Source organism: Callionymus lyra, chromosome 12 (assembly GCF_982586985.1).
Source record: "Callionymus lyra chromosome 12, fCalLyr1.hap1.1, whole genome shotgun sequence".
Taxonomy (NCBI): Eukaryota; Metazoa; Chordata; class Actinopteri; order Syngnathiformes; family Callionymidae; genus Callionymus; species Callionymus lyra.
In genome coordinates this window covers 5,646,793-5,669,431 of record NC_141829.1, presented here as the reverse complement: position 1 = coordinate 5,669,431, position 22,639 = coordinate 5,646,793, and the positions used below count along the sequence as shown (strand labels likewise).

The following is a 22,639-nucleotide window of genomic DNA, read 5'->3' as shown; positions in this document are numbered from 1 at the left end:
TCAAGCATTTCTTAAATGTTCGTTTACCTTTTTGCTCCTGAGGGAGAAAAACTATGTTCATTGACTACGACGCCGTACTGCGAGGCTCCGTAGTATTACTCCGTGAGGCTCTGTAGTATTTCTCCGTGAGGCTCTGAGTATTAATCCTTGAGGCCCTTTAATACTATGGATCCTTGTAATACTACTCTGTGATTCTCCATAATACACTTACTCCACAAGCCTTTGTAGTATAACTCTGCGAGGATCCGTAATATTATTTCCTGAGGCTCCGTAGTATTAATCCTTGGCGCCCTGTAGTATTACTTTGTGAGGCTCCGTAGTATTAATCCTTGAGGCCCTATAGTATTACTCTGTGAGGCTCCGTAGTATTAATCCTTGAGGCCCTATAGTATTACTCTGTGAGGCTCCGTAGTATTAATCCTAGAGGCCCTATAGTATTACTCTGTGAGGCTCCGTAGTATTAATCCTTGAGGCCCTATAGTATTACTCTGTGAGGCTCCGTAGTATTAATCCTTGAGGCCCTATAGTATTACTCTGTGAGGCTCCGTAGTATTAATCCTTGAGGCCCTATAGTATTACTCTGTGAGGCTCCGTAGTATTACTCCTTGAGGCCCTATAGTATTACTCTGTGAGGCTCCGTAGTATTAATCCTTGAGGCCCTATAGTATTACTCTATGAGGCTCCGTAGTATTAATCCTTGAGGCTCCATAGTATTAATCCTTGAGGCCCTATAGTATTACTCTGTGAGGCTCTGTAGTATTAATCCTTGAGGCTCCGTAGTATTAATCCTTGAGGCCCTATAGTATTACTCTGTGAGACTGTAGTATTAATCCTTGAGGCTCCGTAGTATTAATCCTTGAGGCCCTATAGTATTAGGCTGTGAGGCTCCGTAGTATTAATCCTTGAGGCCCTATAGTATTAATCTGTGAGGATCTGTGGTATTACCCTGTGAGGGATTGTAGTATTACTCCACGGGGCACCATAGTAATACTCCACATGCCAAATGCGAAGCATTGAGGAGTAATACTACCAAACCGTACTGATTTTTTAATTTCTTATAATCACGTTATAGTCTGAAAAGTACAATTTTCATTTGTTTTGAAATCACAATAAAATATGTCCAAACATCAGCTTTAAAAACTGCTGGAGTCGCTGTATCCCCTTGTCCTCAGTCTTGATCGGGATCTTGTTGGTTATCATCGTTACTTTAGCTTTAATTACTGCTGCCATCTAGCGGCCGGAATTTTAACTGCAACACAAAAACAAACAAACATTGTGAATATATATATATAAATTTAAAAAAAAGTCGAATTATTCAATTTAAAAACACTTAATTATAAATAGAAACCATAAAATAATTATGACAAAAAAATTAAATATTAAAGCGAGAAATAAAGAAAGTAACAATATTTTCTAAGACGCCTGCTTTTTTGTGTCCATCTAAACAAACATCTCAAACCTACTTTTGATGATTTTTTCCACGTGGTGCTTCGTCCGACTTCCTTCTCGCCGCCTCCTCCATCTTGGATTCCTCGAGTCCCTCACAGAGGCGGAGGTTTGACTTTAGACGACCTGTGAAGGAGTGACGAGAGATCGCCACGTTTTATTTGGAAGGTCATCATCGGCGTCGACGAGATCGAGGGAAAGTTCGAGGTTCGTCGACGAGGAAGCGTTTGACTTCGCCCTCGAAGGTCGCCGTCTTCAGGAAGTGCGAGCGACGGGTCGACCCGTTCGCTCGGTTGACGGCTAAATGGAGGGGAGGTGAAGGACGATTTGAGGGGGGGGGTGCGGGGGGTCCATCAGTGGAGGTCTGAAGGAACAATTAGCAGCTTCTCGAAGGAGCGACTGCTCCGGACAGACCTCGCCGACTGAAAGGATGCTCGTCTTTTTTTCTTCAGCCGGCGAGAGAGCGAGAGCGAGACCCCCTGCTGTGGCCTTGTGAGCCGTCAGTGACGGAACAAGCGTCCACACAGAGAAGGTAAACAAGGCTTTTAAAGGCCTTATTAAAGCCCATCCTTCCGCTCAAGAAGAGGAAATGTGTCATCCTGAGGACGACAAAACAACTGTTGCCTACAGTCAAGGTCTTCTGAAGTTGATGTGTTTTTTTTTCCTTTCACACGCTTTCTCGTGACGCGAAGAAATAACGAACGTGTTGAAGTCCAGAGCAGGTGGTCGGACTGCTGCTCCGGGGTCCTGGAAAAAAAAAAGGCGAAAAAAAGGCCTGAAAATGTTGTCTGTTTGATCGATTATTACTGTCTGGAAGGTGCAAAAGTAGTAACATTAGTTTGTGCTGTTGTCACGACAAGATCGGGATCTTATAATCCATGTGTCTTCCTGTCTGGACTATAACAATTTTCAACTATAATCTATAAGAAGAAGGATCTGTCTCACCTGCAGTTGATCCAAAACTCTGCAGCCAGAATTCTGAGCTGCTCTAGTAGAAGAACTCACATTTCTCCTTCAAACTCTTCACTGGCTGCTCTAGTAGAAGAACTCACATTTCTCCTTCAAACTCTTCACTGGCCGCTCTAGTAGAAGAACTCACATTTCTCCTTCAAACTCTTCACTGGCTGCTCTAGTAGAAGAACTCACATTTCTCCGATCCTTAAAAAACTCTTCACTGGCTGCCAGTTTCTTTCAGGATTATTTTAAAATTCTGGTTCTTACTTTCAGATCTATTCATGGTCAGACCTTCCATCAGTAGATTCTGATCCAGACTTACACCCCAGCTCGGGCTCTGAGGTCTGTGGATAGGACGAGTAAAAACATTTTTAATTCATAAACAATTACGTTCGGCTGTTAAAGCTAACTAGAATGCTAACGTGAAAGTTAGCATGTTTGAAATGCGTCGCTTGCCGATGCCTCTACATCAGGGGTCAAACTCAACTGGTCCGGGGGCCGACAGAGGTCGGTTCTTGTCAAGATAGGTCCATCTTAAGGTTGAACTAAAGTGTGTATGTGCGTGTGTGTTGTTGGACTCTATTGTATCATCAGTGTGTGTGTCTGTTTGTACAAAACTTGAAATATTGACAATGTTGGCAACGTCCACTCTGATCGGTCAAGCGTGGAGGTTTGTCACCGTGTGTCATCAATCCCAGAAGTCTCCACGTCCAAGTGAATCGTTGTAGAAACAAAGCGGGGCGTGAATCCATTATTACTTCATGATGGACTCTCGTAACCTCTCGTTCGCCCAGATTTCCGAGCCACTTTCTAAATTAAAGAGTTGAAAACATGGTCATGATTTTTTAAATGTTAAAAATATTCAGACATCATTTAATGTTTGACAAAAAGTAGCTGCTCTCACTGTCACTGTTGCCATGCAAACATGTGTAACGTCGAAACGTGCTCCAGTCTTTCTTCGCACACACACCAAACACACACACATTCTCATTTACAATCGTCTCGACCCAGTGACTCATTTCTAGAGTTTTATTTGGAGCGGTCTGAGATGTTCCGCTGCGAAAAGTAACTAAATCTGTCGCGCCGTGAGTTTGTGGAAGAGAGACGACAGTTTTCCCAGCTGCCCTTGCTGCCGCTCTCGCCGGATAAACAACCTTCCATGAATCGGTTGATCTGCTGCTGCGCTTGTTTTTTCCAGCATCGATGAAGTGCATCGTGAACAGAACCTTGAGCGACAGAGAAGCTTCTTGAGTCTCACAAATATGCTTTAAAAGATTTCTACAGGTGGTTTCATTGATGTCCACTAGAGGGTTGTCTGGTGCAGGGAATCATGGTTGTTTGACTCAAGAATTGTGTTTTGTGGAATCATTTATTCTGAGGTATTTTTGAGAATGAAATCGACTCCAATGACTCGTGTTTAAACGACTTTTAACACAAGGGAAGTAAGTGGGACTCATAGAGTCCGACACATCTAAGTGCATCAAGTCGTTTGGACAGGAAGTAGTTCCAATATAGTTTAACTTTTTAATGAAAAGTACCAAATTTTCAGATCGATTTTATCTGGTTTAACAATTGCTACTTCCTGATTGTTAGGCCAGACTGATTTGTGATAGATACACAGTGTTGTAAATCATGTATATATCGAAATACTAACAGCTACGCTATACCAGACGTTATAATGTGCTGAACCGCACCTCGTTAATCTCCCGTTTTGATGTCAACTTATTATGGTTTAGAGAATTCTTTGTTGCCTTATCTAAACTGGAGCTCACCATAAAATGCAGCCTTTGCTAAAAAGTGATGCAAAGTGTGTCAATTAACTATAATTTTATATATTTTTTAGCATTTCAATTATCATCGATGAGCCAAATCAGACAGAAGGTGGTAGTAGTGTTGCAGTATTTCGCTTAAACAACACACAGTAGGCGAGACAAGAGTTCGCAAAGATTTCATTGAATTGTACTTGTTGGTTTTTTGAGGTAGTATTATTGAGTACTTGACTCTGGTGTTGTGATAGTGTAGTAACAAGTATATATGTGTAGTATTGTCAAGTACTTGACTCCGATGTTGTGATAGTGTAGTAACAAGTATATATGTGTAGTATTGTCCAGTACTTGACTCTGGTGTTGTGATAGTGTAGTAACAAGTATATATGTGTAGTATTGTCAAGTACTTGACTCCGATGTTGTGATAGTGTAGTAACAAGTATATATGTAAGTAAGTAAGTAAGTAATATATATTTATATAGCGCTTTTCGAGACCAGGGTCACAAAGCGCTTTAACAATCAAAACAATACTCAAAACAGTACATACTTCAAAGATCAAGACAACACCGAGAACAACACAGGAGTTCGAGAAATTCAAGGAAAAGCCTGCACAAATAGAAACGTCTTAAGATGTTTCTTAAAGGAGTCAGTAGACTCCATCAAGCGCAAAGAGAGAGGAAGATTGTTAGTATTGTCAAGTACTTGACTCCGATGTTGTGATAGTGTAGTAACAAGGATATATGTGTAGTATTGTCCAGTACTTGACTCTGGTGTTGTGATAGTGTAGTAACAATTATATATATGTAGTATTGTCCAGTACTTGACTCTGGTGTTGTGATAGTGTAGTAACAAGTATATATGTGCAGTATTGTCCAGTTCTTGACTCTGGTGTTGTGATAGTGTAGTAACAAGTATATATGTGTAGTATTGTCCTGTACTTGACTCTGGTGTTGTGATAGTGTAGTAACAAGTATATATGTGTAGTATTGTCCAGTACTTGACTCTGGTGTTGTGATAGTGTAGTAACAAGTATACGTATATGTGTATTATTGTCCAATACTTGACTCTGCTGTATCCTCTCGTCCTCAGTCATCGCCAGGATCTCATTTCATTCTTCCTTTAGCTGTGGAGGACTACACAAAAATCGAATTATTTTATTTTATACACACTTTCATTGAACTGTTAACCATAAAAAAAATTAATGATAAAAAAAAAAATTGGAACAAATATTTTTTTTCAATTGATACAGTGCTGTTGAAAAATAATTGCGTGATATCAATATTTTCCTAATTATGTTTACAGAGAGTTTTGGGGAGAATATAAAATCACAATTTTCCTGTAAGAAATATTATTATTGTAAATTCGTAGAATTGAACATACAAAGTGTGTCGAGGCTTAAAAAAAAGTCCATGTGAGAAGAGAAGAAGACCAAGGACAGAGCCCTGTGGTCTCCCTTAATAAGATTTCTTGTATGTTTGGTACTAGAGAATCTTCTTCCTGTATTGAAGGTCGACTGTAGAGTCTACTGTATCCTCTCGTCCTCAGTCATCGCCAGGATGTCATTGTTCCTTTGGTTGCAGAGGACGTAACGGCTGCTGCCATCTAATGGCCAGAGGATTAATTGCGACACGAAAATGAAGCAACATAATATGAATAATTGATTGTTAATTATACTGGAAAAAAATGGAATAATTTTATTTTAAACACACTTCATTCAGATGTAATCCATAAAAGAACTATGATAAAAATAAAACATTATTTGAAAGCAAATACAGTTCGTTAAATAGCGATGTTTTCTCGGGGCCACGACGAGACCTCCAGCTCTAAAAAACGCTCAAAAAATATCTGAGAATGAATAACCTCTCAATTGCATCATTCTCATCCGAACAACAAACTCCTGGCAGGAGGTGAATATCCTCTTTCTCACGCATGTGCGCAGACGTGGTTTCTGACTTCTGGCTGTAAATATTAGCTGTTCGAGCGAAACCTGGCCACCCTCGGACACATAAAGGTCAAAATTGAGAGGTTTTCTCTTTTTGGCACACGACTGCAAAACCGAGGGCAGACGAGTCGGTCACATTCACCGGACGATGAAACAAGCGTTGACTTCAGCGCCGAGGCTCAGATGGTTCGTTCTTGGGGAAGGAAGGCGGTGGAAAGAGCAGCGGGTTCAAGTAAAATGCAAACAAACAGGAGGGATTAGTCTCGGCCTCAAATAGATCCAGTGGGTTATTTGCTGATTGTAAAGCGTGTGGAGAGACGAGCTGTATCGCGGGTCATCTCGGAGACGGACGGTCCGGGACCAGTCGTCTTGTGGTGCCGCCGCAGACCGGCTGGAAAAAAAAAGGAGCTTTGAAGAAACTTTTTTTTACTTTGACTCTTGACAGTCTGGAAGGATTTCTCTCCTCTGGTCCAGAAGTTCAGGAACCATCAGTAGATTCTGATCCACAGACCTCAGAGCCCGAGCTGGGGTGTAAGTCTGGATCAGATCACTGATGGAAGGTCTGACCATGAATAGATCAGAAAGTAAGAACCAGAATTTTAAAGTTGATCCTGAAAGAAACTGGCAGCCAGTGAAGAGTTTTAAGGATCAGATAAATGTGAGTTCTTCTACTAGAGCAGCTCAGAGTTCTGGCTTTAGAGTTTTGTATTCAGCTCCTTCTCCTTCTTCACTACAACCTCTGGGACTTATTTTGTCGCTTCTACTTACAAATCCTTCAAGCGACAAGTGTGAACTCAAGACAAAGATGCTAATTCTTAAGCTAAGCTAAGGAAGAGATTATCAGAGACTTCCCGTAAAGGTAACACCAGGATCAGTTAAAGAAAGAGGAAATTAATATGATCAGAATACTTGGTTGAAAAGGACAAACACAGAGATAGAATAGATTGAACCTTCAGGAATTAAAAGACAAAATCAGGCTCATACTTCTCGTACTTGATGGTTAAATATACTTTCATTTCGAGAATCTTTAATTGTATCAATGTTTCTTCTTGTTGGTGATTTTTTTTGCTACTGTACAAAAGTTTTGGTTTGTCACCTAGTTAAGTTTCAACGAGTCAAAGTGTCAGTTCCTTAGGGTTGGGTTATTGAACTGTTGTTTATTTTTTGGCACCAACTAAAACGCTTGGGTAGTACTGACTGAGTATTGAAACATTGCATAACTACTTTCATTTGTTTTCAAACCAAAATATGTTCAAACATCAGCTTAAAAAGCTTTATCCTCTCATCCTCAGTATTGACTGTATCTTCTCGTCCTCAGTCATCACTGTATCCTCTCGTCCTCAGTCATCACTGTATCCTCTCGTCCTCAGTCACTGCCAGAATTTTCAGACCACATGACTCTTGACAAAGTCGTAACTGCTTTCATTTGTTTTCAAACCAAAATATGTCCAAACATCAGCTTTAAAAGCTGCTGGAGTCACTGTATCCTCTCGTCCTCAGTCATCGCCAGGATCTCATTTCACCAAAATCTTTAATCACTCTCGGTCCCTGAACAAATGTGTTATTCACCAAACTGCCTTTTCCTTAACTTATCTTAAACTTTCTGAAAAAATAGAAAAATTGGATGAAACTTTACACTTTTCTTTGTTTCTTGTCTCCGCAGGAGTCGGAAGATCCAGATCCGGAACATTCCTCCAGATCTACGGTGGGAGGTGAGTTTGCATCTACATCAATGTTTTCTAAATTAATTTATTTTTCCATATAGTTTCTCAAACGCTACTACGAATACATATGGAAGTATATTAGTGTCAAGTTAAATTTAACAATCTTTTATTGAAATGTTAATTTCTCAAGCATTGAATTACAGTATTTATTTGAGTAATTTAATTCAATCAGTTTTATATGGACAGTTATATTAAATAATTTATAAATTGAAAAGTCAAATTAGTTTTCAAAATGAATTATTTTTGTTTTACAGATAGAGTTTGACATTTTAATTCTAATAATTTTTTTTTTTTTCTCTAAATTCAATCTTTTTTAAATCATTGTCTTTTGAATTCTGTGTCAATCCAAAGTTTAAACCAAGATAATGATAATAATTAAACCTTTAACTATAAAATTATTAAAATAAAAAGAAAATCTCAAACAACAACAATTGAATACATTTGAAATGTTAGATTCAACCATTAAATATCGTGACGACACCGACGTCCTTCTTCACCGCAATCTTTATCGTATATTCAAACATCTTCTGAACTTCTGCACGTTTGAATGAAGGTTTGTTTCTCTCTTGACTTCGGTTCTTCTCTCCCTCCAGGATTTGGACAACCTTCTCGCCCGCTATGGTTGTGTAGAAAACGTGGAACAAGGTGTGTGTTTGAAGTCGTGCTGTCGGTTCCTCACACACTCTCGTCCTCACACACTCTCGTCCTCACACACTCTCGTCCTCACACACTCTCGTCCTCACACACTCTCGTCCTCACACACTCTCGTCCTCACACACTCTCGTCCTCACACACTCTCGTCCACACACACTCTCGTCCTCACACACTCGAGACTCGCCTTCATGATCCTGTCATCATGATCCTGTCGGTAATCGACTGTTAATGGCGACCCCTGACCTCACGCTGTTTATTGAAGCGACGAGGGACGTCTCTGTTGTTGTTGTGTTTGTGTGTAAGTGTGTGTGATTGTGTGTCTATTTCAGGGTCTCCCTTCTAGAGGCAGGATTTATTAAATAGCGACGTAAAAGTTTCCTTCAGTTTTCATGTTGTTCACTCACTTTTCAATGGCTCCGCCTCGCCTATACTACTTATGACGCCATTTGTAACGGTAGGGAAATGATCCAGGCCCTGACATGGACAACATTTAGGAATTTAGTTCAGAGTTGAATCATTTAAATATCGGGTCATATCATTATTGTGTCTTTAGTTATTCATAATTAATATTAACTGTGTAAAATACCTACAAAAATGGTGTAATTTTAATCTTAAAAAACACATATTTTCACTCAATTCTCTTAGCATGTTAGCATGCTAACCAGTATTAGCATCCAAATCAAAGTTTAATGAATGACAGAAACAACAGGATTGATTTTAACAACATTTTTAGATCTTCCTGGTTGAATTTTATACAATACAGAGACAATCAAATTAAAATAAATTAAATGTAAATTAAATATGGTTCCAATGATCTCTAGAAGAAATCGTTTGATTACTATTTAAATAATGATTAGTTAAGAACCAAACTTCTTTTTTTTTTATGCATTACATTCAGTAAATTAACATATTATATAATTTATGAGTACTTAAAAGAAACACCAAGTGCCGTACAAAAGCAGATAAAACAATAAATAAAACACACACACCAGCAATATTAACAACTTTACAACTATTAACAAAATTACAACTTAGTACATATACAACCATAATTAAGGATAAAAATAGCAACAAGAGAAAAAAGCTTGTTGACCATAACCACGCCCACTCTGCTGTGGTTGGTCAAGCATGGAGGTTTGTCACTGCGTGTCATCAATCCCGGAAGTCCACACCTCCAAGGGACTCGTGGTATAAACAAAGCAGGAGTGATTAGAGCCGACTGGAGGAGGAGTGAAGCCATTATTACGTCATAATGGACTCTCGTAACCTCTCGTTCGTCCAGATTTCAGAGCAACTCTATAAAGTAATGAGTATAAAACATGGTCATGATGAGAAGTTACTGCGTCTTTGAGAGAAAGATTTCGACGTTTGAAACCTGAGGAAGCCTGTATTGTGCCGAGACTATGACTGGACTGTTGTGGAAACAAAGACCCGCAGTTTCGAAAGTAACAGAATCTGTTTACTTTCTTTCCACAGTCAACACTGACACGGAGACCGCGGTGGTGAATGTTACGTACGCAACCAAGGAGGAAGCGAAAGAGTAAGAAGAATTCTCATCTTTTTTCTTCTTCACACGATCATGTCGACTTGAATCTTTAGAAGATCTGAAGGTTCTCGGTCAGACTAATTGCCTGTCAATCAGATCTCAGGGTCTTTGTCTGGATCATCAGATCCTTTTTTTAAAGATGCTAATAAAAATGTACTTTTAATTATTTTACTATTATAACCCTACTACATTTCATTTAAATCAAAAATTAAATATGTATTTTTCCATGTAACCTTAAGTTGTTTTTATATAGTTTTTTTTAGAATAAATATCGATTTATTTTCCCTTAAAATAATCAGTTTGCTTCTAATACATTTATTCTATTTTTTTTCTAAATCTTCAATCAACAATTGTTGGCTGTTAGCATTATAGTAGTTGTTTAATTGAACCTTGTAGCTAACAGTTAGCATGGATAGCATCTCGGATTAAGTTACAGTGAAGCTTGTTGCTAACAGTTAGCATCAATGCTTGAATATTACTTTTCATAGTTTAAACCTTTATATTGTATGTATTAATTTATTCAAATCTTTTTATTCTCATTTTTTTTACATAATTGAATTCAGTGATTTAAATATTGAGAGGTTAAATTAGTTGATTTATTAATTCATTCAATAAAATGTACAAATATTTTAAGTGAATTCAAATGAATAAAATATGATTACATATATATATATTTTTAAATATTTGCCTGATGAAGTGGCTGCTGTATTGAAGTGTATCAGTGTCATCAGAATATAAAACAGTTTAATTTAACATTTAAAATGTTGAAACATTTAATAGAAGCTTTGAGGTTTTTTTTATTATTTAAATTGGGGTTTTTTTTGTTTGTTTTTTTAATATAATTTAATTAAAATTGTATTGAAGTAAATAAATGTCATCACAATATTCAAAAAATGTTGAGATTTTAAAGAATTCAATTCTCTTTCTTTCTAATTATTTTATTAATAATTAAGATCAATAATTTCCATGTTAAAAGGTTGAATTTTTATAAATACATAAAGTGTTGAATATTTTAATTCCATTTTTTTTTTTTCTAAATTCAATATTTTTTAATTCATAGTCTTTAAAATTCAATATAAAAATGTTGGTATAATAGAGTCCAGACAATAACAACAGAGCACCGAGCTACAGGATCAAAACTTTCAGACAAGGCTAGAAATTAAAAAACTATTTATAGTAGAAAATGTTCGAATTATTGGAGTATCAAATTCTACGTATAAAGATAAATCACATATTATTTTTGAAAAGTTTTCTTTTAAATTAAATGATTGGAAAAAAAAGGATTTTTCAGCCTTTCAATATATAAATAATTCAATCAATTATTTAAAAAACTTTAAAAAACAGTTAAATAAGTAAATCAATAATACATTCGAAGTTTCAACATTCAAAATGTAAGTCAATCAACCATTTTTTTTTTTAAAGATTAGAAGTGAAAATGACAAAAGATGTTTCTCTAATTATAAACAAACATTACACCCAATGAATAAAACATTTGAAGAGTTAATTCTTTGGATTAAATAGTATTTAACTATACTATAGTACTTACTAATTTTGTAATTATCTAAATGAAAGAGCTTCACTAAATCCACGTGAGTTCCGGTCGTTGACTCTCGCGGTCGGATCTTCTCTGCAGAGCCATCGAGAAGCTGACAGGACACCAGTGCGACAACTATTCTTTCAAGGTGTCGTACATCATGGACACGGATGCTGCGCTGGTCCAGGCCCCGCGAGCGCGGCGCCCGGGGAGGTCACCGCGGGACCAGGGTTCGCCTGTGGCCGGACCCTCCGGCGGCTTCTACCCCCCTCGTCCCAGGAACTGCCTCCTCTTCCGCATGCAGGTCCCGACCCAGTACGTGGGAGCCATCATCGGCAAAGATGGACTCACCATCAAGAACATCACCAAACAAACACAGTCCAAGTGAGTCGACGGAACTTTTACACACATCGTTCGCAAACAAACTGTGAAAAAATCGTTTCATGAAATCGTCGGGTTTGGAATCTGACTTTGATTTGAACTGAACAAAGAACAGAAATCAGATCTGGTTTAAAGTCACACATTTTACTTGTATCCAAGTGAGAGAAAAACAGAGTTTACATATTTCTGAAGCACAGAGCTGTTAGTTCGCTATTATATCTTCATATATATATATATATATATATATACATATATATATATATATATATATATAGATTCACAAGTTGTTTATTATTTTGAAAACACCAGCAGTGATGCAATTATAATAGTGGTATTTGCAAATTTGATACATGTACCTTAAGACTTAAGACTTTCCCATCAGAAATGTACGATGTATTTTCCAATAACATTGATCGAATACATCAACTAAAAAATAAACTATTAGAACAATTTGTTTCAAATAAGTATGTCAGAGATTCGACTGATTCACGTGTAAAGTTAATCTAATTCAAAATTTGTTTCAATTGTTTTTAAATGTAATTTTCTGTTAAATTAGAAGTTTTTAAATGTTCATACACATATTTATTCTTCTATACTTGCGTGCAATCGTAGTTTTTCAACTACATTCAAACATTTTTTTATGTAACTGTTGCTACTTTTACACTATTTACAATGTCGTCCTTCCAACAACCCTCTTAGCAACGGTGAACTGAACAGCTCCCCTAGTGCTTTGCCGCCCAGCCAACCAATCATTAGTTGTCAATCACTTTTGTACAATTTAAATACAGTTTTATAGCGACTAATCCGACGTCACTAAATACAGCGGCGCGTAGAAAGGCATCATGGGAATTCACTGTTTTGTTGGCGAGTCCTTATTATCTATTTAAATATGTAGTACTGTTTAAAGAAGAAAATCTCTTGAAGTGCTGAAGGAGCGTCGACCGAATGATACACAAACAAGTTTTCATCTATATTCAAATGACTTTAAACTGTTAAGCTGATCAAAATAAGTTGTTTGAGAGATTGAAGCGTCAGAGAGAAGTAAAGTTATTATTGCTGCTCATACTTTTCTATTTCACTGAACACAATATTTACTTTAGACTTGGATTCATGTTTTTTCATGTTGAATATATTTGTTTATTTAAACGTTCAATTAGTGAAAACTTGATTTTCTACTCTCATGTCGAATAAGAGTTGGAATTATTTTCAGAGTAATCTGTTGTTTTTAGAGTTATAGACAAAAAATGTTTATTCATTTTAATGTAGCAACTGGAGCTCAGTCGTCTTCATCTTCATCTTCGTCCAAAAAGACACTTAAAAACATTCAAATACCTCCATACTGTCCATCTTGGATTGAAGCCTCGAAGAAATGTATTATTCAGAAAAATAACAATTAATTTGAAGTATGTTTTTAGCAGACGTCGCTATGCTAGCTGCTAGGCTAGCTTCATCTTTATCCAAAAAAGACACTTTAAAACATCCAAATACCTCCATCTTCTCGTCTGTTACGTCCCTCTTACATTGAAGCCTCGACATAAGAAGAATTGTTCCAGGAAAACACTAAACAAATCTATATAGTAAGTTTGTTTTTAGCGGAAGTCGCTATGCTAGCTTCTAGGCTAGCTTCATCTTTGTCCAAAAAAGACACTTTTAAACAACCAAATACCTCCATACTGCTCGTCTGTAACTTACCTCTTGGTTTGAAGCTCAACATGAGTAGAATTAAAAAATCAAAAAATACTGGTTTGTAGCGAAGGATCCCAGGTTATCAGCGTAAATCTTGCTCAGTGACACATGGAGCTGAGAGACTGGGATCTTCTCTTCAAAACAAACTTTAAATAAAGACTTATTTAGGTTTAATTGGGAAAATTCTTCTCATGTCGAGGCTTCGATCCAAGATGGACGTTACAGACGAGCAGTATTTGAATGTTTTAATTGTCTTTTTGGACGATGACGAAGCTAGCAGCTAACCTAGCAACCAGTTTAGCAGCTAAACTATCAACGTCCAAATAAAACAAACTTGAAATATAGACTTGTTTAGAAATGTTCTGAACATTTTCTAATGCCGAGGCTTCAATCCAAGATAGACGTTACAGACGAGCAGTATGGAGGTATTTTTGGATGTTTTTAAGTGTCTTTTTCGATAAAGATGGAGCTAGCCTAGCAGCTAGCATAGCGACCGACGTCTGCCAAAAACAAACTTAAAATATAGACTTATTTTTTTAAGTTATTTTCTGAATAATACATCTCTTCGAGGTTTCAATCCAAGATGGACGATACAGACGAGCAGTATGAAGGTATTTTTGGATGTTTTTAAGTGTATTTTTGGATGAAGACAACTGAGCTCCAGTCGCTACATTAAAATGAAAAAACATTTTTGTCTATAATTGCAACTCTTGGTCAACTTGAGAGTAGAAAATGAGTGAAACTCATCAATACATGTATCAAGCGCTGCTGTGATACATCAACAGATTCTGCTCAAAGGTTCCGGGGACGTTGATATGATCCAGTATCTCATGGGTCCCTCTGGTGCTGATGTCAGCTCGTACCGTGAGCCGTTCAAAAGAATGCTTGTGTGGACGATTCTACGAAATGAGGAAGATTGCCACTTTAATGAGTCCCCGTGTGGGCGGAGCCGCGGTCTTCAACTTTAATTTTATGGGCCAATAAGGTTTAGCAATGAGTGGGTATTGGCCTGTTTTATTTTTTAATTTAAAACCACGGATGGTTTGGAGTTGTTTCCCAGTGTCGAGCGACGTTCTCTCAAAACTCTTCTGACATGAAGTGAATGTTCTTCTCTTCAAGAAGCAGTAACTTCTCATCATGACCATGTTTTACACTTATTACTTTATAAAGTTGCTCTGGAATCTGGACGAACGAGAGGTTACGAGAGTCCGCGGAGACAAACCTCCATGCTTGACCAATCACAGCAGTGTGGGTGTGGTTATGGTCAACAAGATTTAATCTCCAGAAAAACAGTTTTTCAGTGGGCGGACCTTAAGATCATTTTCTAATGTCAATATTTCAGTGAAAAGAGAGCTTTGTACAAACACACACTGATGATACAATAGAGTCACACATCACAACACACGCACACTGATGATACAATAGAGTCACACATACACACACTGATGATACAATAGAGTCACACATCACAATAACACACACACTGATGATACAATATTGTCACACATCACAACAACACACACACACTGATGATACAATAGAGTCACACATCACAACAACACACACACTGATGATACAATATTGTCACACATCACAACAACACACACACACTGATTATACAATATTGTCACACATCACAACAAACACACACTGATGATACAATAGAGTCACACATCACAACAACAACACGTACACACTGATGATACAATAAAGTCACACATCACAACAACACACACACACTGATGATACAATAGAGTCACACATCACAACAACACACACACTGATGATACAATAGTGTCACACATCACAACAACACACACACACTGATTATACAATATTGTCACACATCACAACAAACACACACTGATGATACAATAGAGTCACACATCACAACAACACACACACACTGATGATACAATAGAGTCACACATCACAACAACACACACACTGATGGTGCACAAGAGTCACATTACAACAACACACATACACACTGATGATACAATAGAGTCACACATCACAACAACACACATACACACTGATGATACAATAGAGTCACACATCACAACAACACACACACACACTGATGATACAATAAAGTCACAACAACACACACACACTGATGATACAATAGGGTCACAACAACACACACACACACTGATGATACAATAAAGTCACAACAACACACACACACTGATGATACAATAGGGTCACAACAACACACACACACTGATGATACAATAAAGTCACAACAACACACACAAACTGATGATACAATAGGGTCACAACAACACACACACACTGATGATACAATATAGTCACATCACAACAACACACACACACTGATGATACAATAAAGTCACATCACAACAACACACACACACTGATGATACAATAGAGTCACACATCACAACAACACACACACACTTATGATACAATAGAGTCACAACAACACACACACACTGATGATACAATAGAGTCACATCACAACAACACACACACACTGATGATACAATAAAGTCACAACAACACACACACACTGATGATACAATAGAGTCACACATCACAACAACACACTTGAGTTGATCTATTTTAATAATCCTGCTCTTGTGTTCCTCAGGATCGACATTCATCGGAAGGAGAACGCAGGAGCAGCAGAGAAGCCCATCACGATCCACTCGACTCCCGAGGGCTGCTCTGCCGCTTTTCGCATGATCCTGGAGATCATGCACAAGGAGGCCAACGAGACCAAGGCGTGAGTCGTCGCTTTTCCGTCTCCGCTTCGTTCGACCGGACGCCATGTTTCAACCATTATTTAATCTCCGTCGTCTCTCTCTCTTCCGCGGCTAGTTAGCATGTCGCGCAGACTCACACTGACGGACACGTGAACGCAGCTTAGCATGTGCTAAGAACAGTCAACACGTCTAATTGAGTTTGACACTTTTCTGAAGACGGCGCACCTTTGAACCGCGACACACTTCTTCGCGCGGAAATGTGTGTGCGCTTGTTTGTCGAAGTGGGCGGCGAGCTTTTGTCGCACACAATGGTTTTTGATCGGGAGGAAAAATCTCAATCCCGATTGCGCAATAAATCGTGGAGCAGAAACAGGATTGTGCAAGAGACTCACATTAGAAACACATGGAAATATATATTTTTTTTACATGTATTTATTGATTTCCAAGCATAAAGACCACAAGCATCCAAACAAATGAATAACATTAGAACCAGAAACATTTAAGTTTATTAACAATTTACAGGTAATTTTCCGGTTAAAATATACAAAAAAATACCCTAATCGAACTTTTTTCATAAACAAATTGACCCTCCCTACCACTTTCTCTTTCTTCAGATCTTGAAAAAGCAAATAAGAATAAACAAAACACCACAATACTTCATTAACTCCAGGTATTGAATCTACTGGAATCGACAAGTATACGTAGTAAAAAGTCATCAGCGTATAATGATCATTCGTGTACTTTATTGTTTCTCAACATGGAAACAGGATTGTAGAAGACTCAAAGACACACATTGAAAACACAATAAAATAGAATAGTATACAGGAAGGACGAATGAAAAACCCCAAGATCCCAGTGATGACTGAGGATGAGAGGATACAGTGAGTCCAGCAGCTTTTAAAGTTGATATTTGGACATATTTTGGTTTGAAAACAATTTGAAAGCAGTTACGACTTCGTCAAGAGTCTTGTGGTCTGTAAATACTACAACACCAGAGTCAAGTACTGGACAATACTACACATATATCCTTGTTACTACACTATCACAACACCAGAGTCAAGTACTGGACAATACTACACATATATACTTGTTAATACACTATCACAACAAAGGGGTCAAGTACTGGACAATACTACACATATATACTTGTTACTACACTATCACAACACCAGAGTCAAGTACTGGACAATACTACACATATATACTTGTTACTACACTATCACAACACCACAGTCAAGTACTGGACAATAATACATAAAATACTTGTTACTACACTATCACAACCCCAGAGTCAAGTACTGGACAATACTACACATATATACTTGTTACTACACTATCACAACACCAGAGTCAAGTACTGGACAATAATACACATATATACTTGTTACTACACTATCACAAAACCAGAGTCAAGTATTGACAATACTACACACATATACTTGTTACTACACTATAACAACACCACGATAAGATGATCCTTTTTATTCGACACTAGCTTCATGACATTTAAAACTTTTTATTTTTACAATAGAAAATGTTGACTATTACAGTTTTAACACATACAATCTGCTTCAGGGCTGCAAATGTGTAAAGAAAAATGGTGAGAGACACTAAAATCTCTGACGTTGACGTCAAAGAGTAGCATCGAGGCCAGAAAAAATAGTTTAAGAAATATTTCAGCACAACAAACCTTCAGTGATGATATCAGTTAATCGATCGGTCTGTCCAGGAGAGTTTTCATGGTGAAAAATGAGCCTAAAGCGAGCGAAAGAAGGCTTGATACAGAGTTAGTAACTCATCAAGTCAATTGTTGTGAAGCTCTACTTTATCATGTTTCGCCGAGAGGCATTCGATTCACTGCCTCAACAAGCCACAGTCGCCCCGACAAATGATCTGAATAAACACCTTATTATTGTTCCGTCAGTGATTCGTAACCAACAATACATGCGTTTGTGTTTTACTGACGTATTCCTGGAGTGATTCTCTGAAGCGCTTTACATTTATTTAACACGAAAACTTTCTCGACTTACGTTTGCTTGCGTGAAAAATATAGAAAATTAAAGTTTTTTCTGTCGTACATTTTACTTACAATTTTGATTTAACATTGAGCCACCAAAGTCAGGAACACAGTTCAGAGACTAAGGTTTGATAGTTTTCTTGAGTCATGTTAATTTAAAGGCGACACGTTTCACAGCAAACGTGAGTTTTTGTACGACAGTTATCGTGACTCATAGCAAACGTCCCGAACGAAACCCAATGATCCACAAAAGTCAGTTTGTCTTGTAATTCCTCGACGTTCTGACTTGAAACTGCTTTTCGCCGTCACTTCCTTCTGTTTGCTCGACAACTGACCCCGAAAGTCGTTTCCCTCTTCTGTCAAAAGCTCTTCCTCTAACCTTCACTCACACAACCTCCAAATACTTGTTATATTTACAGTAGTCTCTGTAATGTGTTGTGTTATGTGTATAGAATACAAAATATATTTGAGTAGTTGTAACGATGTAGTTAGCTAGAACTGTCATGACTCACGCTGCTAAAAGTATTAGCTAACACTTAGCTAATTCAGCACCTAGCACTTAGCTACTACAGCAGCTAACAGTTAGCTAATACAGCAGCTAACACTTAGCTAATACAGCAGCTAACAATTAGCTAAAAGAGCAGCTTACACTTAGTTAATACAGCAGCTAACAGTTAGCTACTACAGCAGCTAACAGTTAGCTAATTCAGCAGCTAACACTTAGCTAATAGAGCAGCTTACACTTAGCTAATACAGCAGCTAACAGTTAGCTAATACAGCAGCTAACAGTCAGCTAACAGAGTAGCCAACATTCAGCTAACACACCGGCTAACATAGCTGCTAACAGTCAGCTAACACAGCAGCTAACAGTTAGCTAATACAGAAGCTAACAGTTACTTAATACAGCGGCTAAGAGTTAGCTAACACAGCAGCTAAAAGTTAGCTAACACAGCAGCTAACAGTTAGCTAACACAGCAGCTAACAGTCAGCTAACACAGCGGCTAACAATTTGCAGCTTCTGCCATTTGAAATCTTTTTCTTAAATGCTTCTTATATTAGATTATATTTATGTTGTTAAATGCAAACGTATTCCTGAAATGTTTCTCAATTTTGTTTCTTTGAAATGGTGATATGTCCAGGGTTCCCATTATTTACCATTGTATAGCTTGTTAGCATAGCAACGATGAATGCTAGGATGATGTTTCATAGATACACACCTGATGGGTCAAAGGTCAATCTTTTCCTTGTGTCTGTGTGTTTGTGTGTGTCTGTGTGTGTGTCTGTGTGTGTGTGTGTGTGTGTGTGTGTGTGTGTGTGTGTGTGTGTGGGGGTGTGTGTGTGTGTGTGTGTGTGTGTCTGTGTGTGTGTGTGTGTGTGTGTGTGTGTGTGTGGCAGTACGGGGGACCTGCCGGGACAACTCCTGGCTCTCAACCACCTGGTGGGCCGGCTGATCGGCAAGGAGGGCCGCAACCTGAAGAAGATCGAAGAGGAGACAGGGACCAAGATAACCATCTCTTCGTAAGTGACCACTTCAGGGAATCAAACACAACCCGTGTCACACCCTTCCTTCAATAGAAATGTGTTTTAACACAAATAAACACCATATTTATGAAGCTTTAAATTGCATTATTTTGGATTAAACTTCAAAACATTTTTTTAAACAGATCAGAGGTCAGGCAGAAGGTAGGATCGTTAATTTATATCTTATTAAATTCACATTAAAATGATCAGTAGTGAGTAAATTTAAAAACCCACCAGTAAAAGGGCATTCGTCGATTTTTATTGTTGTGTCTTGGGATCTGTTCAAATATATTTTTAAGTTATCTATGGATAAAAAAGTTTTTAATTTAAATTTTTATTTCAGTTTATTATTTTCTATACATTTGCTCGCCACTATTATGTTTTAGCCTTTTTCAAAATATAATATGACTGTGTTAGGACGTTCATGGGGTCAAAGGTCAAGTAGAAAAAAATCAGTTACATTTATATATTTTTTTAATATATTTTATAACTAGTCCCTAAATATGGTCATAGGGTTTTTATTTTGGGACTTTTGTCATTTATGCTAGTCTTAATTGGGCTTAAAAATAATGTAGCGAATATGAAACTATATATATATATATAAATATGTCAAATACAATAACATTATATTTTAAAAAAAATCTAGATTGATTAGTTTTTTTTAACACCAGTGTATCTTTATTTCAATAAACAGTTTGTCTATTAAAGCAATTTTTACTGCGGAGCAAGAGTCACGCTCCGTTTTCTTGTTTATCTTTGAAGCACCGTGTACGACAAAATATATTCAAGAGAAGCCATTACAGTTATCTTCAAGTGTTGCTTGTTCAATTTGTTTAACTTTAAAAATACATTTCAATCAAGGGCCACACGTGGCTCTTTCAGAAGCAGCGACTCCTCTTTGTTTCTACATCATGTTCAATTTATTGTATTTTTAATGACATTATTTTCATTTTTTAATATATTTTCGTGGATGGGTTACAGCTGCTCCATCGTCTTCCACTCTCCCGCCTTTTGCTGATGCACTACGATAGAAATGTAAATAAAGTGGGTGCATTATCGTGCCAGGTGGCCCTGAAAAGATTCCCCCTCACAGAAGATGACGTTGGTTTCACTTTGAACAGCTTGTCTTCAGCTGTCACTCTGCCAACGCTCACACTCTCCTGCGGGAACATTTAAACGGGAAATGTTTTGGTTTACGCCTTGTTTGCTACGGTGTGTGTGTGTGTGTGTGTGTGTGTGTGTGTGTGTGTGCATATGCTACGTTATATGTATGTTCGGTAATGTTAAAAAAAATGTTATGTGGTTTTGCATAAATACTTTATAAAACAAATGGAAAATCAAAATACAATACAATAGAAATTAGATGAAAAATTGCAATGAAAAGAAATAAGCGATTTGTAATTTAAATGTAAGTTAATTAAATGAATGTAAAAGGGCTACTTTGACAATAATTTAACTTTAAAATAAAGTGAAATAAAACCAAAAAATGTCGTTAACTAAAGTGAAATGTTATGTTGCAAATTGACAGTGTTTTAAATAAACTGTTTAGAGCAGCTTCGTTTATGTTATTTCACATTCCCAAGTAGTCTTTTAACGTTGATTTAGATGGTTGTATATATTATTTATACAGATTTTTATTTATTTGTTGTGATTTTATCAAACAATCGAGTAGTTAATAACGTCAATTTTGAAAAGGGAACTATTGTTGGTTTAAATGCAACACGGACCGTTGACGGAGATGCACCTGAATAGGCAGATAATACACGGATGCGTAATAGTATTACAATTTTATATTAATAGTTTAAGTCAAATTTCCTAAAATAATGATGTCCTCAAAGTAAAGAGAAACATTGGCTGTTAACGTGAGTATAACGTTTAAGTTGGTTGTTAGCAGTTAGCGTATTTAGCTAGTGCAGGTGTGAAGGCCTCAAGACGATTTTTTTTATTTAACTTTCGTATTAGAATGAGAAATAACTCAAGTTTAATTGACGAAAAAATGTCTAATAATAATTATTCGTCGTTATCTTTGAATATCCACACATCGACGATCGAAACGATATTTGTGGGTTTCATTTCCGCTCCGTCCTCCACTTATTTCCGGTATGTAGAATACTTCATTGTACTCGTTTTAAAGGTAATATTAATGTACAGTTTCAATCTAATAAGCAACAAAAACGACAAAAAAAGTGATTAAATGAGTTATCTTGCAAACCTACCATTTAAAGTGCATTTGTCGATATTTACTAATCGAATGATGGATTAAAAATACTTAAGTTATATGTAACAGCCTAACTGTTACATAATAAATTCAAAAGTACGTATGATGTCATATTATTCATTTTCTATTCAATAATAAGAAGAATAATAAAAAAATAAGGAAAGGGTAAATTATAAATGCTGTTTAGTTTTTAAACAATCTGAACATTATAATATAGAATATAATTTCAAGTAGGTGAGGAAGACGTGATGAATTAAAAATCTTATTTTTGTTTTTGATTAATTTAATAATTTTCTGTTGGTTCATTCATGTGATTTTTACCCACAGGGCTCACTGGTTATGACGCAACTTTTTTTAATGAGGTGCACAACTACAATGTACGCGTGTCTTGCTGTAAAAAATACTACAGTGCTCCGATAAAATATTGCCTCAACTTCCACAAAACATAATCTATCTTTTATTTCCGAGTTTATATTATTTTGCATGAATTTACTGCTCGCTACTATTGTGATTTAGCC

At 37.0% G+C, this 22,639-nt stretch overlaps 1 protein-coding gene across 1 annotated transcript in view; it reads left to right on the top strand.

Moving 5' to 3' along the window:
* The window catches only part of igf2bp2a (insulin-like growth factor 2 mRNA binding protein 2a), a 61,559-nt gene that overhangs the window by 26,877 nt on the left and 12,043 nt on the right, over positions 1-22,639 (top strand). Inside the window, exons 3-8 of the mRNA XM_087804493.1 lie at positions 7,772-7,820; positions 8,426-8,477; positions 9,963-10,026; positions 11,666-11,950; positions 16,251-16,385; positions 19,778-19,900. Of these exons, the coding sequence (XP_087660619.1) occupies positions 7,772-7,820; positions 8,426-8,477; positions 9,963-10,026; positions 11,666-11,950; positions 16,251-16,385; positions 19,778-19,900 (708 nt within the window). The remainder of the gene's footprint in view (positions 1-7,771; positions 7,821-8,425; positions 8,478-9,962; positions 10,027-11,665; positions 11,951-16,250; positions 16,386-19,777; positions 19,901-22,639) is intronic.